At 38.7% G+C, this 19049-nt stretch overlaps 1 protein-coding gene across 4 annotated transcripts in view; it reads left to right on the top strand.

Moving 5' to 3' along the window:
* Positions 1-19049, top strand: part of LOC121886680 (protocadherin-15-like) — a 154988-nt gene that overhangs the window by 26493 nt on the left and 109446 nt on the right. For 3 of the 4 annotated variants that reach the window (XM_042396883.1, XM_042396882.1, XM_042396885.1), the window contains exons 8-16: positions 3402-3510; positions 4807-4919; positions 5785-5991; positions 8772-8906; positions 11199-11348; positions 11542-11633; positions 12174-12275; positions 18634-18766; positions 18910-18989. In XM_042396883.1, the coding sequence (XP_042252817.1) occupies positions 3402-3510; positions 4807-4919; positions 5785-5991; positions 8772-8906; positions 11199-11348; positions 11542-11633; positions 12174-12275; positions 18634-18766; positions 18910-18989 (1121 nt within the window). Of the gene's footprint in view, positions 1-59; positions 199-3401; positions 3511-4806; positions 4920-5784; positions 5992-8771; positions 8907-11198; positions 11349-11541; positions 11634-12173; positions 12276-18633; positions 18767-18909; positions 18990-19049 lie in introns of those variants that run through there. The other variant, XM_042396884.1, reaches the window with a different exon arrangement.

Below are 19049 nucleotides of genomic sequence, written 5' to 3'. Positions count from 1 at the left end.
CTGCCTGCACACCTGCTGTTCATTTGCTCATTAGTTCCCCAGTATATATAAAAGACAGTTTCCCCCACACACATTTGCCAGGTGTTGTTGCTGCTGTAGCGTCTGAGTCATTCATATCTGCTTGAGCCCTGTTGCTGATTTCCAGCCTGCTGAATCTGCAGTGTTTGCTTGCCTGATTCTGCCTGCATGTTACTGAAAGTAAGAGCCCACCTAGTTGTGTCTGCTTGGGCCTGTATGAAGTGAGTTCAGTTTAATCAGATTCTCTTTGTGTTATCTGATTTTACTAAACCCAAGAATAGGAATTGTGGATAACTGATCTTATGCAACCTGCTTACTTGCTCCAGTAACACCTGTTTTTCCAAGCTAACTATGAGCATATACCCATAAAGGACCCTGTGTTAAATTAAAAAAAACAACAACAAAAAAAACAGAAAAACAATGGCATATTAAGAACAATGTACTGTATAATTTCAATAAGCCACATCACTGAGCCAGCATGCACAATACCAAGACCCTGGCTCAACTAATGCAGTCATTATGAAGGTTCTTACTTGCACTCATGTTTGACCAGTCAAAATGTCCTCTGTGCCAGCTCGTAAAATGATTAACCGTAAGCTATGCAGAACATTAACTTATTAAAAAGCAATGCTGTTATTGCTTCCAGAGCTACAGGTGAAAGCTAGAGTTAGTCTAACTGTGTACACAGTGTAAAAGGTTGTCTGAAAGAATAAAAGGGTTTGAAGAAAAGAAAGTTTGATTAAAAACTGAAGTGCTGTACACTGTACATACTGAATAGTACTGTATATTCAATGAAGTTGATTTTTAAAAGCCCTGTTGTAAAGCCAGACATGGTGCAAAGTGCCATGGAGAATTAAGTACTTTCTGTGAAAAGCATATGCTTATGTTTTCAACAAAGTTTGAGCCTTTCAGTAGGAACTAGTGAAGGGGTGACTTCTCTATGTTGTATATTTCATACTCTGAAGTGGCGGCATGCAGAAGAGATGTCAAACTTTGAGTTTTGAGAATTCATTTTCAAATTTGAATGTGTGTACAAAAATGAATTTATGTACACACATTCATGGCCCTTAAAAGTCTTTGGTGATCCTGTGTGATTTCCCTGTAATGCCGCCAGCAGTTCAAAGTTTTCAGTCCTTGGAAATATCTCGACATCTATTTGATGAATTGGCACCAAATATCTCACAGACATTCATGGTTCCCAGAGGATGAAGCCAAATAACTTCGACTCCAATTACACCTGTTTTTAACATGGGATCTGGATGCATTGTCTGGGTAATGACACCTGAGCCCTGAGCATTTGCATTTACAATTGGAATTAATAAGTGCTCTTGTTATTTTGATTCTACCCACATTGTGTTCAGATCTCAACATGCAAATTAGCTTTAAATATGTGGTCTGGCAGATACAATCGCATTCTGATCACAATGCATTCTGAGCACATTTACACCTTGTATCACTATACTTACAAAAATAATTAACATTTCACCTCCTAAAATAACTGCCTTCTTCAAAATGCTGTCAGTCTTTGTCTAAAAGCATCCCGGTGACCTGGCTGTCTTGCTCTGACTGACTCTCTCTTTCTTCTTTGCTGCATTTACATCTCTCCCTGGTACCTGTTTACCCCCTACTCCTGGCAGATTCATCTATCTTCCATATATTTACACCCTCTTTTACTCCACTTCATTACTCGCCATAACTTCCTCTCTCACTTGTGTTTCCCTCCTCTCCTCTCCCGGTGACAGGCAACAGGAGATATAGCTCTATGATGGCTGGTATATTTTAAGTGCTGGTTGACAGGTGTGGTGGTAAAGTATTGTATAATAGCAGGTGTATGAGCGTACTATCGTGGGCAGTATATATATGTGTGTGTTTGGGTTTGATGCATTTATGCACATTTGGGAATATGGGCAGCCTTGTTGGTGTGCTTGGCCTGACATTTTGCAGCTTCAGTGATTGTAGATTTTATCCTATTTCTCCCATTGGGGGCCTTGGTATTACACAGACCTCAGCATATTGCACTATTATAAGTCATCGTTATAGCCTGGCCATTTTAGTGCATACACTCTCATATAGGTACGGATCCACACTTACAGATTCATACAGTGTGTATGTGTGTATGTATGTGAGATACAAAAGGTCATAACTGTTGTTATGTCCTATAATGTAAGTTTATATTTTAATACCGTATATATTGTTGAATGCAGACACAAGCAGTAATTATGCTTCTTTTATGCTGCATGTGTGCCGCATATATGCAGTGTACGCATACACATGTGTGGTGTGCACATGCGTGTTTTCCTTAATGATTTAAAGTATGCTGTGCCACAGTGTATATTATAACAATCAATTTTTCTATTCTCCAGCATTCTACTGTTAACTCCTATTTGCTTTGCTGGCATGCTCAGAGCTTAATCTTACATAAATGTATAAAGTTTTTCTTCATACCATAGAGTAACTGAGTAGGACAGATGACTAAGACATAATTTTAAAAATATTAGTGCGATAATTTCTTCATTTTCTTATCCGTTGCTTTTAAGGTCGAATAAATGATATTGAGCCTCACTGGATGTCAGCAAACAAGTATTTGCTATGTAAAGATATAGAGGAGTAATGGCGACCTGAGCAGAGAATGAAGTCACACTCCCTCTGTGTGTGATGTTATCTGAGCGTCTCTGTTCTTTGTTTTAGTAGCCACACCAGCCAAGTGTGTATGTTAATGCATGTGAGTCCCTCCATATCCTCCACGTCCATTTCCAAGATGGCAGCCACGTCACAAACTTTCTCAGATTACAGCTAAACAGATCACCAAAATATGTTTCTGAAAACATTGGCGTTGAGAAATAGGCAATGCACTAACAGAATCTTGATCCATATTTGATCAGCTCTGCCTAGTTTGACAGTGTGATCTAATTTTTGTGAGTTGTCAACTTCATTGCGTAAAGGACACACGTGTTTGTTTTGATCTGAGATGTTGGTGTTATAGTGCAACATCTAGTGGCTGAATGTTATGTATTTCAGCTTTAAGCAGTAGCAGAAAGCTGATTTTGTTAGTGATGTTTCTTTTTAAGCTTCTTCTAAGCTCAGCTGAAAAATATTTTATGGGTTTTTAAGTCATCTATTCTTATGACTTAAGTTAAAACTTGCACTGTTTAGAAAGTTAAAAGTGTCACACACGTTTGTTTCCCTTTCTTACTTCCTGTTTTCACTCTTAAAATGAAACAACACAGAGGAAAGCTATGCCATTTTCATGTACAGTGCAATGTTGTAATAATATTTTTTACGTTTTTTTTTTCATATTTGCAGGTGATGGTTCTGATAAGTATGTATGTATAGTACACAATGATGTTAATTTCTACTAATGCTCCACTTGATTCTGTCTCCAGAGTAAGGTGAATCCCCTAAACGTGACTCCCCCCATACAAGCTGTGGACCAAGACAGAAATATACAACCTCCTTCTGACAGGCCGGGGATTCTATACTCAATCCTCATTGGTAGGTTCAAATTATTTGTGTTTTTTTTGGGGTTTTATTTTTGTTTGGCACAGAGCCACAGTCATGATCATAACGTGAACATTTTATGACTGTAAATGATTTTTTTTTTAAATTTCATATCAACCAAATTCTTTAAAGTAATTGTTATATGCTGGTAAATTAATCCTAATGAGCATTTTGCAATGGATAAAATGGCTCCAAAAATACAAAGATTGAATCGTCTGCTCATTATGCTTACTACCTTTAGATGACCATGATTCATTCAAACGGCAATAGTGCACCATCACTGCAAGCCATCTTGATTGCTGTAAAATACAGAGTCACAAAAAAAAAAAAAAAATGTGTATATATATATATATATAATGCTTTTACTGGTGAGGATTGCCAAACTCCCTCTAAATTTACTGACATGACTGACACAGTCTTGATTACATTTCCCAGTCTCCCCCTGTGAAACTAATCCCTGTCTGAGTGAGGATTATGAGAGACAGTGTCACAAAGGGCAAAAAAATCTGTTGCAACCTTGCAGCTTCTCCAAGATCCATGATTCGAATATGTATTACAAATATTGTTGATGGTCATCTGAGGAAGCCTTATTGTTGTTGCTAAAAGTTGCTTTCATCAGACAACTTAGAGAGTAACTTTTTTTTTTCAAAAGATGAGAGTGGTTGGTGATCAGTTTAGACAGCAATAATATGAAAGAATTGGCCTTGATTCTTGGACACAAAGACACGCCTTATAGAGAATACAGGGACACACAAACACCCGCAACCACAAACATTGGGGGAATCATCATCATGCTTTCTTGGAATGCAGCATCCCTCAGTAGGAGCCAATCAAATCAGTGCTAGCTATAAAGATGCAACAAACACACACACACGCACACACAGAAATGCACACTTGAGAAACGTGATTGTGCACATGTGCCTGCGCTACTGCTCCTCTCACCAGAACTTGATTTCCCCACTGAGCAATGCAGTACTCCAAAGCACCATATATGAATGTATGTATGTGTGTGTGTGTGTGTGTGTGTGTGTATCCCCACCTGTGGAGAGCTGAGATGAGAAAACTGGGAGCATTAGCCATGCCTCCGTCTCTCTTTCTCCCTCCCTCTCTCTCTCTCTCTTTTATGCTCCCTCTAGATATCCACCAGAGAAACATATATTGATTCTTAAACCAATTACTGATGTCTCTCTCTTTCACACATACACACAAGTTCCATTTTTGTATATTTTGTTTTTTTTACTCTGTTCTTTCTGTTTGTGCCTGGTTGCCCGCTCTCTCTCTCTCTCTCAGGTAAACCAGAGTCCTATGCAGAATATTTCAGCTTAAACAGAACCACAGCGGAGCTCCTGCTACAGAAGCCCATTGATAGAGAGCTCTACCGCAGATTTGATCTGGTTATCAAGGTGAGAAACAGTAGAGTTGCAAACTGGAGGTTTAACTTAATTTTTCTCCCTGTATGTTTTTTATAGAACCACCAAAACGACCTCCCACTTCACTGCACAGTGCATTTCTTTACTGCCTTTAACCCCCAGATATTCATCAAGCTGTTGATCAGCAAATCTATAAGTTTAAGTACACACTAAATGTTCCTCTTCAGTTTATTTATTCTGGTGCTTTCAGGTTCCTGTCAATTAAATGTGGTGTACCCTGAGTATTTGAAATGGCAGTAATTGTAAAACATTAGAACTGTGCCATGCTGTGTGAGGGTGTTTTTGTCTCGATTAGGCCGGTAATGAAATTACACCACCAAGCATGCATCAGGTTCTGCTCTACTGAAATTGAAAATGGTATTTTTCCTCCATAGGATGTTTTGCTGTAGTTAAAGTTCTCATCTTTAAATCTAGGATATGTTGTTTATGAAAGCACTGCATTAATTGTACTTTTGGGACTATAAGGCTGTTGGACTCTTGAAAACAAAATAATTCAGGCAGGCAGCTACAGACAAATATTAAAACACAGGCAATTAGTAAGTGGTGTAGTCACATGTTGTAAATAGGCTTCAGTAGACTTATTTAAATAGCTGAATTCTTCTCTTGTTTTTCTTTTAACAAGAGATGCCCTAGATTTCCCTTTTTTCTAATAAAATTTGTGAGACATGTAGAAATGGTCTGTTGATAATAGTATAGCATTGTCATGGCTCTAATGAGTGTTATTTAGTCATTATTATTATTATTATGTAAAATATATATAATCCTCAGCAGCAGAATTTGTGGTGGAGTACATAAAGTGAAGTATCACGGCCACAATTATTTTCTTTTACCCCTTTAGGCAGAGCAGGACAACGGCCACCCCCTGCCAGCTTTTGCCAACCTCCAAATTGAAGTTCTGGATGAAAACAACCAGGCACCCTACTTCCTGGAGGACAGTTACCATGGCTACATCAATGAGGCATCACCAGTGGGAACCACCATAGCGACCAACACCAGCCTATCTGCACCACTGGCAATCGTAGCTCTGGATAATGATGTGGAGGAGGTGAGGATAAAAGCATGCAGGTCTGTCATTAAATTAAGACAGTAAGATCTGATTAATACTCTTAATATTCTGACAAATCCAATTGTCACAGTGATGAATGGTCAGAAGAATGCAACATTCTTATGTCAAGGGTACCAAAGTGTTGTTCAAGGCTTAGATTTTTGCTCTTGGGCTATAAATGAATTGAATTTTATGATGACTATTTATTTTTACTTGTCATGAGATTTTTTTACGTGTATTAAGTGCCCCAGTACCTCTGAGAAGCCACTTACTGTACATGCATCTACTTCCTTTATAAGTGACAGCCAATGAGAAGCCTGTAGGTATCACCTCAGGTCATTCACTCTGTCTTTACCTCCTTCTGTTGAGCTTCAGTTAGTTTCTGTTTTTAACAAGGACTGGGTCTTAAAGAGGAACTCTACACTTAATTATCTTTTTGCAAAACTCTCTCAAAGGAGAGCGTAAATGTGCTTCAAGTGAAACTGACAGTTCTCTAAGTTTGGCCCCCTTTATCACACAGCACATCTTATTTCTGAAATAATGGTTCCTTGATGTTAGACAGAAGTCAACAAAAGCAGGCTTCACATTTCTAGCTAGTGACCATTGATTTTGTCAGCTGAAATGACTCTCAGATTTTTTAACTGTAACTAGCTAGCTAAATAAGCTAACAGTAGCTCCATGAGCTAGTTAAAAAAGGCTTTCAGGGCAGCTGACTTTGGAAACTTTCCAGATGACAAACAGCAAAAGCTGTGTAAAACTGGTCTTAAATATGCATTTGGTCTACACACATGAAATCACGCTAAAAGACTGAGGCAAAGCTGCATGTCTTAGACAAAAAAATTCCTCATCAGTTGACGATCCATGTGGAAGACATGGAAATACAGAAAAAAGCATTGCATTGCAGTGTAGTACTAGTAAGTCCTAGTATTAAAAGTCTGATTTTACATTTTTCTTTATTTTATTCTACTTGTGTTAGGCTGCTTAGCTTATATAGCTATATGGACGAGCAAGATAGTTAGATTTATGCTTTATTGTTGAAATTTTCAAACAGTACGTTTCACTTTTAACATTACAAGAGAAAAGGTTTTGAGGAATCAGTGGACCTGGCAAACACCACTTTTTCAGCTAATGAGTTTGGCTGGGGTTGCTGGAGTGTAAACTGCCCTACACTCTGATATAGTAGCATCTTGGACCAAGTCCCAGGCAGTACGGAAATAACGGTGGATGTGCTAGTTGTGAATGGGGCATTGCTGTAGGTATTAAGAAAATATTTAATCCATCCCTTATACTATATATTTTTATAATTAATAGGCAAAATAAAAAGACATGACCTAGTGTCTAGTTAGGGGTATTGTCAGTAATTTATATACTGTGTGGGATTATCCATAACTTCTAGCATGATTGAAGTGTAGTTCTCAACTGTGTACACAGAAGTAAACAAAACAATTCCTGCTTCCGAACACAGTTAAATCACCATGTAAACGGACCTAGCAGCATGGTGGTGATGTTTCAACACAGGGTTCCATGCAGAAATGAAGGATTGGACCATTGATGTGCCCATTTCTGCCCCTCTTTTTGTTCTACTGAATCTCTGCTTTGTGTCGTGCGTGCAGTGCGTGTGGAGTGCCCTATCTAATTTCCCTGTGAATCTGGATAGTAAAACCATTTCCCTCTTAAATTGCCTCTCAGTGATAATGTAAGAATTTACGCTGCTGCAGCATTGTTATCACCGATGCATTCCCAAGAGCTTAGTTTGTTTAAGATGTAGCATAGGCATTTTGACAAAAACAAGCTTTGGTTCATTGCTTTCTAAAAGACCCCACAGCAGGGAATGGGCTTAGTGGGGATAATGTGTGCGTCTCTGTGTGTGCCTGCCTGAGAGGTTGTGTTTGTGTGTGTGTGTGTGTGTGCTTGGGGCAATTGATATATGTTGAGTTATTTTAAATATTGCTAACCCTGGTCTCTCCTCCAGCATTAAGTACCAACAATGATGATTAGTCCTAATTGCTTTTATGTGCCATCCATCACTTTTATTTATGTGTGTGTGTGTGTGTGTGTGTGTGTGTGTGTGTGTGTGTGTGTGTGTGTGTGCGTGTGTGTGCTTAACTTTGTGTGTGTGTTTATTTATGACTCAATATCCATGCTGGCTACATCGACAATATTATCAGCACCCCTACCCTGCTGAGCCAGCCTTATCTGGAATGAGAGCTCACACACACACATACAGCATACACACACAGAGGAGATGACTGTGTGGGTAATGTCAGAGGAGGACTTGGATGAGGATTGCCTCTCCATCACAGAGTATTACACACACACACACACACACACACACACAGAGTCACTTCTTTCCTCTCAGCTGTTTTTTTGTATGGAAGCATTTGCATTTGTTATGTTTCTCTGGTCATTTATTCAGGTTTCTCCTTAAATGTGTAATATCACTGTGATATATATGTAGAGACACAGAGAGAGAGAGAGAGAAGGGGACAATGTTTGTTATCTGCTCTTTTGATTATTTACTGTTCATTTGTTCTCACCATTTACCATAACTGGTAAATTCATCGAGCATCCACTCTGCCTTAACGTCAGTTTATGCCTCTAATTGAGCCATTGGAGGTGCTTAGAAGCCAACATTGCACTGTGCAGCTCCCAGGAGTAAATGTGCAGCAACTGAATGATTACATATATTCAACTGTACCTTCTCTGGGCGATTAAAGGTTAAGAAAGAGAATCTCACTATTGTAATACACTTCCCTAACATCCCTCTTTCTCTCCAACAGACTAAGGACCCTCAGCTCCAGTTCTCATTGGACAGCTATTCTGATGTTTTCTCTGTGACTGCCACTGGAATCAAGAGATATCTCACTTTGGTGCAACCGCTGGACAGAGAGACACAGGACTCCTATACATTCACGGTACTCATGTGTTGGCACATGTGCTCCTTATATACCGTGTGTGTGTATGAAAGAGAGAGAAAGTGAAGTAAGTAGCTCACATCCTCAACCCTGAGCCCACTGATAAAACCATAGCAATGGTCTTGAAACAGGACTCTTATTTACCCGTGTTTTGGCAGCACTCAGACCCCATTACACAATGACTGTAGTTCTGCACATAAAACGGAGCCAATACTTCTATGGGCTGTTCAAAACCAGTTTGTCTCATATGTTCTGACACCATGGCGATTGTGAGGCATCACTACAGACAAAGCATAAATCTTTAGAGCAAACATACCCATTCAAATCCGAACTGAAAGCATAGAAAATAGGAATAATCTAAGAGCCCAATATGATCGATCCACTTTATTTTAGAATGCACATTATTTTATTTTTAAATGCAGCCCTTATTTTAGGCTATTTGGAATGAGATAAGAACATTTATTTACTATTAAAGTACTTATTATTTATAACATCTGTGTATAATAGAATGTGTATACTCATTCACACCTCACATCAGCTGTATTAATTTTTCTATGCGATGAAGCAGCAATCAGCCTGTTCCAAACGGGCACGTTTTGAACAGGCACTGCACTAGTACTGTTAAATTAAGAATTAAATTTTATACTGTATTGTAATGCTGCTTCTACAAATTGACAAGACAAGCAGGGCTTTTATGAATTATGTTCAGCATTCAGGCTAACACTTAGCTCTCCCGTCTCTCTGTGCAGAACAGATGTATAAAACATGACTTTTTACAATGGTTGCTGTCTCTTTTATGTATACCTCTTTCCATCAGTTTTCCTGTTTCTGTCTGCCTCCCATATGTTCTTTCTCTCTGGTCCACTTTATTTCTTTTGTTGTCCCTGTCTCTCCCAATCTGTCATTCTCCTTCTTTTATTCACTATCTTATGTCATTGCAATCTAATTCAGCAGTTTCTTCATTGGTAGGGCACAGAGATGCTGCCCGTTGCCAAGCACAGAGTATTTCTCTGTGCGCTTCACCCTACAATACACAGCATTGTTACTTCATTCAGTAGTCTGTTATCTGTCAAGTTCAACCGTGTGTGTGTGTGTATGAGTGTGCATGCAGCTATTTGGAAGATAAAGATGGAAAAAGCAGAAGGTCTGGTGTATTGATTGAAAGGCAGAGGTGTACAGTAATCATCATGAAAGCCTTGTAGGAGAAATTAAACTCCAGGGCGCGAGAGAGAGCGCTATGAGACATGGAGGATGATTTTCATTTAAAGGAGTCAATCGCCTTCTTGGCAGATGAGCTTGTGGAGAAGATTGGTATCAGTGAGGAAGCTTCTGTTGCCTCTATTGATGTGCACTTTGATATGAACTGTGGATGATTTACTAAAACATGTAGAAATACATGTTTTATTTAAATATGGTAGAATGAACTACCTTATCAGAGAGTGGAGGAAGACATTAGATAGCAGGAAAACAAGTCATGAAACTAAATTACAGATATCGTCTGAATGTAAAGCACTGTAGCCTGCTTAAACATTTTTATTTGTTTTTACACCTAATCCATGGAATTTTAATTGTTTCTGTGACTAAATGGCAGAGTGGAGCAGTGTTATGACAAAAGACCTGCCGGTGGCATTAAATACATAACTCACATATAGTATAACATACACAATTTGATTTTTTTTTTTTTTTTTGATGGCTTCAGCAGTTGGTAGAAACATTTCTAAATGGTACAGCGGGTGTTTTTTGCATACATCAAAAAAAAAAAAAAAGTTTTAATTTGAAATGGAGCAAATGCTAATTTCCAGCTTAAATGAAAAGTTTAAGAGTCCATAGAGTAAAACGCCATGAAAAGTGTTTATTTTAAGCAGTTAATAACATTGGTATTATAATTAATTGATCTTTTTTTGTGTTTTATACGTATTTTGTATAGACTTTATACTTAATCAAAGGGGGAACAGCAATGATTGTAAGGTCCAATTAAATATAGGGGAGACAGCTGGGACAGATTAGTTCAGAGTTTCTAGAGTTTTTTGTTGCACGCACAAAAACACATACGGTAAATAAACACAGAACAGGGATTTTGGTGGAAAAAGTACAGCGCAATTCCACCTCGAAAGAAACAAGGAAACAGACAGACACTATCAAGACGCCAAGGATGTCCTGAATACGCTATCTAGCTTTTTGTTGCTTGGCAGAGTGTAACATTTTCTACCAGATGGAACATTTCTTTACTCTTGTCTACAAAAACAGTATACATTGTCCTTTTTTCTCATTCTGTGTCTCTTTCTCTTTTAGCTGCTCGCATCAGATGGCGTCCAGCAGAGCATTCCAGTTACTGTGATGGTAACAGTGTTGGATGCTAATGACAACACTCCGACTTTTGTCAATGTGTCTTATAATGTCAACCTGTATACTGATATGATGCCTGGAGAAACTGTGTTACAGGTACACACTGTCAAACACACACCACATGTATTGATAAGTTATTAAAACATGTAGTGTTGGCAACTTCCTTCAGTAATGGATTATACTTGAGTGAAAAAGGCATAAGCAAAGTGAATTTGACCATACATCTTTCACTGAAGTGAATGACTGTACGTGTGTACACACGTATCTGTATCTCTGTATCTCTTCCCAGGTGTCAGCAGTAGACTCTGATGCAGGTCCCAACGGTCAGGTCACCTATCGGATTTTAGCCGGTGACCAGGGACATTTTCTTATTGGCAACAGGTAAATATACAACTCACTAGGTTATATTAGTGTAAAGCATTTAATGGGATTCTTCTATTTGAAACTGCTCAATGCTCCTTTCACATTTTTGGCATTGGGTCCATAAATCTACTTGCAAAATGACAATGTTTTGAGCTAAATGCTTTAGTCAGCAATGATAGTGCCACCATACACTATAGATGCACCATTCTATCTATAGTGTTATTGTTAGAGACTGTAGTATTGTCATTATTACAGGTATTAAAAGAGTGTGGTATAGAATTTGTAAACACCAATATGTCAGTGTCAGATACATTATGTAAATTATAATAAGTAATTGCCGTAGACAAAAAAGATTAGATTGTTTGTGGTCTATCTCTGGAGATTTTCTGAAGCAACCGCATTTGTGGCAAACACTGTAAAATGCACTGAGTAGGCATGTTGGCACTTCAGATCTCTATGAAATGGTCTCAAAATTGCAAAAACTATTGATTTATTCATGTTAACATGTTTCACTTCCCACTTTCATTTTAGTAACAACTCAATGACCTGTTTTCACAGCACTGGGGTCATTACAGTGGCACCAGGTGTGGAGCTCACTGTGGGGCGGAGCTATGCTTTGACTGTGGAAGCCGTGGACAATGGGCCTGAACCCAATAGGAGGTGAGGGGTTTCTCTCTGTCTGCCTCCATACATTTTTTACTCTGCACATTTGTCTGTCTAGAGATAAAGCTTGAAAGGTCATCAGATTTCCAAAGCTTTCACACTCACTGTCAGAAACTTCACAACGCTCTCCATCGCTCACTTTTTGTTTCTCTCTCTCTGCCACTCTCTTTGTCTATGCACCATTTTCAGGTGAATGGTTTTCATTTCAGAGCGATATCATGAGTTATAGTTTTATATTGGAAAATGACAAGAAAGTAGTCTTACAGAGGAAAATGGATAGTATGAGTGTGAGAAGACACATGAAAAGGTAATGAAAGGGTGCTTCACTGCTAGTTAGCCTCTTCTTGAGGAAAGGAAAGAAAATTATACTGTCTGGATTTCAGAAAAGAGACAATTTCAGCAAATGCAGGCATACGTGGCGTCTAGAATAAATGCTATAGATTGTAAATGAAACTAAATGTAATGTACTCTGGCCCCATCACATTCAAAGGATAAGGACTGACTTGATGAGCTGACATTTTTTTTGATTTTGGTTCTCCCCTGTCTCTTATCTCCTGTTCCCTGCCCTTCATCTCTCTTTCATGGATTAAATCAAAAAGGAACCATAACTTTCACAAACTCAGGGTTATTCCCCAAATTGGTTATTTCTTGCTGCTCCTAATATTTTGTAAATTGTGTGTATTGATTTGATAGCTAAAGCCTAGTAGAGAGAAGTTAGATTATGAAAACTTTAGTTTTAGACATTGCCATGCAATATCTGAGAGCAGAAGCAAATCCAGCCATTGAACTGTTCACCCGCTGGAACATGGTCAAAGGCTCTACAGGTTGATGGAGCAGCTGCACTGCCAGAGATTTTTATTCCTTGAGTGTTTTTGCTGCACCACAGCAAAACACAACATGGAACAGTGGGAACATCCAATGTGCTTTTACAAGTTACAGTCTAGCTTAACACCCTATTTTTTTGTTATTCTCTCAGTTTTCTTGACTTGTTGCATATCATCTAATATAGACAATCCATAAGGAAAACTTAAATAAACATGTAAGAAATTGTCATCAAAAGAAAAGCCATACAAATTGAGCCAAGGTGCCAGCCTGAACAACAGCCTGTTATTTGCTGAAAGCACACTTGGGTGTTGTTCTTTGTGGTTTGCACTTGGGAGTATCTCAACAAAAGGATAAATTAACATTGCAGTGTCCTTGCAAAACGGCTAAACAAGCCAAGTCCTTGCTGTTCAGACAAAGAGTACAAAACAAAACGATATTTAGTTACAGACACACTGGAACATTTAATGAAGAATCTTAAACAAAAACATCATTTAAGTACAAGGCACAGTGCAATATTGAGACTGAAATTGCTTGTTAGGTAGGCTTGTGTGAATGGCTGACAGTTTTATAACCTCATATGGCCTGGGCAGGTCAATGGGGAATGTTCTTCCCTCCCTCATTGATTTTATCAAAACACACTTGAGGAAGTCACTGAACAATGTCAGTATCCTGATCAAAATGTAATCAACTCACCCAGTGCATTCAAGAGTAACTCCTCACTAGTGGAGTGGAGTGTAAGAATACTGGAAATCTGCATGAACAGTTTGCTTACTCATTAGATGATAATAGTAGCCACCTTTCCTGTTAGCAGCTAAGAGCATGTGCTGACAAAGGCAAACAGTTAAATGCTTTGACTTATGCTAAAATGTGCACTTGAACAAACCACGACCTACTGCCAGATGACAGCCATCATGTATGTATGTTAAGTGCCTGCTTGAGAAGAAATAACTCGTCCTCATCCAAGAAACATCACTGAAAAAACAAAACAAACTAGCATACCGTTTCAATACCACTGTGAATCTGTTCAAACGGTCAATTTATAAGCTTGGAATAAAGAATAGATCTTTCAAAGTTGCAACTGGCTCTGTAAAGTTTTGCTTGCCTATCTCTAAGACGAGAATAAGAAGACGAAAACTGATTTACTGAAAACTTAATTTACTGTAGTGAATACACTAAATTGTTAAGGCTAAACTAGCCTGTCAAAGAGCTCTGACTCTCTCTCACCCTGATTCAATATGTCTAATCGACCACCAGTCATTTGGCCATCAGTGGAGGCCAAGTAGTGCACACGCCGACGCTGAAGATGGTCAGCCACAGATGCTCAGTGATGATGCCTCACTATTGCCTTTGTGCATCAGTGCCCTTTTATGCTTTAACATAGAAGTCAAATGTAATTAATGTTAATTTCAAGTGTCATTTGGATAATTTTTGCTTCATTTTTGAAGCTATGTGTCAGTAGTTATGAAAACTAACAATTAAATGCTCTAAGACCTCTCAGCATCTCAACAGTTCACTTGTGGGCTAACCTCAGATTACCTCAAACTGAATCAACTTACTGTGTCTAATAAATCTGTCCAGTTAAACTAAATGGATAATACTTGAATTGAATGTTGCCATGGCTTACTTCTGTGTGTATTAAAATTATAAAACATTTTTTAGCTGTCACAACAGCAATAGATTGCTCTCTAACAATATCTGTCAGTCATCATAAAAGCTAGAATCTTCTCCTCCCTCACACTTGACTCTAACTATGTGGCCGCCAAATCGATACAGAATGTGAACCACTGCAGATTGAGGTGGTTTCAGTGATTGGCTCACAGATTGTCCCCAAATTTCCCCAGACCCCCTGTTTATCTCCACTGAAAACATAACCTACATTACAAATCAATATCTATCTCTCTGCTACCTGATTTGTTAAAACTATGGGTCAAGTCCCAAAATGAGCTGTGTGTTCTCTTCCTGGTGGGCACCAACAAGTTGAGTGACACATTTTTTAATGAATTTGGATCCCAGCTTGTGAGTATTTCATCTTAGGGGGCTGGAGCTGTTGAAGAACCCTTGAGATACACGCTTCATTCAGATTAGAAGTGCTTTTGCATGGCCTAGATAGATGTACCCCAGAATACGCAAAACAGTTAGTGCTGGGGGGTTTCATTTATACTTTCATCAAACTATAGGGTAAGAGAAAAAAGAGGCCACCATGGATCAGATAAGATGTTAGATAAATAGCTAGTGACTTGAATCCAACTTGAGTCCAAGTCACATAATTCAAGTGTAAGTAAAATGCAGTTGTACAAAACATATTAAGTATATTTCAATGAGCCTTTATCCTTGGCCAAAGTCAAAAATTCTCATGGGAAGGATGTAGCAGATAAAGACCTTGTCTATACCGCCCGCATAACGAAAGCAGCATGTCAGCAGCAGCTGCAGTCTTATGTAAGTATCTACACTGGATCCATTCAGCCACACTACCGCTGTGCACTCAGAAGTGTTTTAAGAGCACTCACAGATCAATAATCAATGTGGGTTCGCACAGAAGTTAGAAGAAAATAGACTTGAAGTGGGAAAAAAACATGCTTTGAGTTGCAGTTACATGCATAAAAGTGTAGGCAGCTATCTTGATTAAAAGTAAGCACATCTGGTTTGTCAGATGCATGTGAGACAAACAACTGAATAATAAAGCTAAAAAGTACCCAGTGTAGAGTCTTTGTGATGGGGAAAAGCCACAATTTGTTGCTGAGAGATCAGAGAATTGTTATAGTTGAGTGCAGTCAGTGACAAAGCCATTCACCTAAACATTCACCTAACCCACTAATGATCTGTTGGACCACCAAATAACTCTAAATGACTGTGGAGAAGAAGATTATGTGTGTGCAGCAGGGCAGAGCTGTCAATCAAAAAGATAAAGTGGACAGAAAATGCTCACAAATGCAAGTCTGTCGTACTCAAGACTAAGCAACTCTCTCTACGAGAATTAGATGTGCAAATAAGTGCACGTATGTACACATCTGTGGGTTTTAAAGGAAAGCGTTGTTTTGAATATTCATTTGTAGTAAGAGGGGTTTAGGATGAAAAACGAGGGAGAAATAGGCCTCACCCGCAGTAGAAACCCCTCCTGGAAAAATCTCCAGTCCCTCAATCGGTTTTCATCAATAATGCCATCTGAATTGTTGTAATAAAACACTGGCTTTCACTCTTGCTGGCGGCTTACATTTTCCAGCCTTTATCTATTTATTTATTTATTGTTGTGGACGTAAACAGATTTTGTGGGCTATTGTTTAGACCCGAGGTTCTTTGGCTTTTTCAGTCGATGATCCAGTTTGAGTGGAGTTAATCTCTCCCTTCTCTCCCTGTTGGAGCCCAGCGCTCTTGCCAAGTAGGAACACAAGCGAACCCATGCAGTTTCTTTCCCTGAAATCTGGGGTGAGTAAAAACCAAATACCACTCATGTCATGTGGGGGCAAAGCTGGGAAATGGGAGGAATCTGTCTTTTTTTCCAAGCCATTAATTAAAAAGTGTTAGTTAGAACTTCAAATTAGAAATCAACTACCAAGTTATGAGACTACAGTAGAGTACACGTGTGGTGTACTCATTCTTCCTTATGGTAAAAGTTGTAAAAACAGTACACAGCCAATACAATGTGACACTTACACCCAAATAATCTTTGTGAGCCACCATAGTTTTTATGTAAGCCGACATCAGAAACCCTTTTAACCCTTCTTGGCGAACAGTGGCTTGTTTACACATCCAGCAGATACAGAGCAACAAAAGCATTCATTCAGAGTTGCATTTCTGGCCATCAGGCCATCAGGTGAATGTAAGTCCAATGTTAATGCTCCTTTTAGCTCTGTTTTTGGTCTCCACCAAGAGGCAAATATCTGTCTCTTGCTCTGCTGTTTGGTTCTGGGCAGGTATTCTGAGCTTTTTTTTGCCAAAAACAGCTGCCTGTGAGCTGAGGGGAGCTGAAGAGTCGGTTGATTACCATCTTAGGGCTCAACACTATGAGTGATTTTAAGATAAGCTCTTTCTCTTCATGAATGTACACATTTTTCTTAAACCTGGAAAGCCTGAAACTTGAAGCTGCTTCACTACATGTATCAGTGAAACTACACAGTAATAGGCATTGTTTTATAGTTGTGGTGGAGGATATAACCAAGGAAATTTGCTCTCTGAAATAAATCCTGTGCATGACCCACTGGCAAAGTCAATATTGACAAATTCAAGCTCTTTTGCTTCCTGGAAAAGAGTGGTTCAAGATCAAATATTATTGGTACAGCACATGACACTTTTGTTTTTTTGTTTTTTGCTGGGTTTTAAATTTGCAGTTGGCATCTTGTTATCTACAAATTATGTAGAGTCAGTCCATTTGGATCAAAAACTATTGTTTTCCTAAACATAACTGCGACCCAGGTAATGAAATGGTTTCAGAAATAAAAACTGACACAAGGACACAAGTTGTTTACAGCACACAAAAATAAACGGCTCTGTAGGTCATTATGGTGACATGCTGTTGATGTGATGTGTTATGTTGATTAAAAAATGCCAGTGAATGCAGCTTATTCAACAGCCAAAGTTGTGTATCAGAGGGGAAATAAACACTGTGTAATTAAGACTTCATTTTACAAAGTGAAACAATCTATTTTCAGTCCTTTGAATGTGTTTTCTCTGGCCTCAAATTAAAAACTTAATGTAATTCCCTTTCCTCTGCCTTAATTCCTTTTCAAGCCTATTTTCTCTTTTTCAATAGAATCTGTATTTCTATAATTCCCTCTTGAAGTATTTTATTTAAGTTTCCTTACCTGTCAAGGTCTGAATCAACTTATCACAGTTGGTTTATATTCCTTCCATTTAATCACTGCATTCAAAATGTATTTCTGGACATGTGCACAAACCTTTTATTATTAATTATTTATTAATTTCATTCTGATATCTAAAAGGTTGTGTGTCCTAGTGCGGGGCTCAACTTTAAGTAATGGTTAATGTGCAAAAGGTCTTCAAATGTGCCACACTGCATAATAAGGTTCATAACACTGCATAATGAAGGGCAGAGAGAAGGATAATATAATATGCCCTAACAAGATGGCCTTATTCTATATAGACTTTTATTAAAAGGAATTAATAGGTAAACAAATGTTTTCTTTGTCAAAATGCACAATAAAAACCTTTAGCCCTGCACCAGGGACGTTTTGTAAAAGCCCTCCAGCAGAACAGTTTTCTAGTGTCTCTGCAATTCACGCTGTTGTTGACTTCAACCTCTTAGCAATTAGTTAAACACAGCATGAAGTGCAAAGAAACAAACACTGGGCAGCCACTCTTAAATAATAGACCATTCACCCTCCCTCCCTCTTTCACCTACTATCCTCTTGTGCTGCTCTCAAGCTCACCTGTTCCTCCTCTTATCTTTCTCTAACATTCCTTTGCTACTGTTCCTCCTTCATCTGTTTCTATGTTAAAGCCTGTTTCTCCATCTCTTAGCCCATTCTCTTCATTCATCTTTTCACCATCTCTCCCTCTTTCTTTCTTTCTCTAGGTCATCCATTACTACGGTTTATATTGAAGTTTTGCCCCCGAACAACCAGAGCCCTCCCCGTTTCCCACGGCAACAGTACAACGTGGAGATCAGTGAAGCTATGAGGACTGGAGCTACACTGCTTAATCTGCAGGTGCTCTCACAGACTTTCTCTGTTTCTCACACACACACACAGATGGACACATTATACACAACATATAAACATAGAATTTGCTGATGGAAAATAAAAGTGTATGCATATTTTTACGTGTGTTTTGTCTCTGTGTGTTTCCTCAGGCAGTGGATCGGGAAGGGGACCCCATCACCTACACAATTGACAGCGGAGACCCCCATGAACATTTCGCACTGCAGCGGAAGTAAGTGAAGTGTGAACACTCTCTCTTTTACACACTCACACACACAAATACTTCTCATTT

This window comes from Thunnus maccoyii, chromosome 20 (assembly GCF_910596095.1).
Source record: "Thunnus maccoyii chromosome 20, fThuMac1.1, whole genome shotgun sequence".
NCBI lineage: Eukaryota > Metazoa > Chordata > Actinopteri > Scombriformes > Scombridae > Thunnus > Thunnus maccoyii.
The sequence above is the reverse complement of the archived record's forward strand: the minus strand, read 5'-3'. Positions and strand labels throughout refer to the sequence as shown.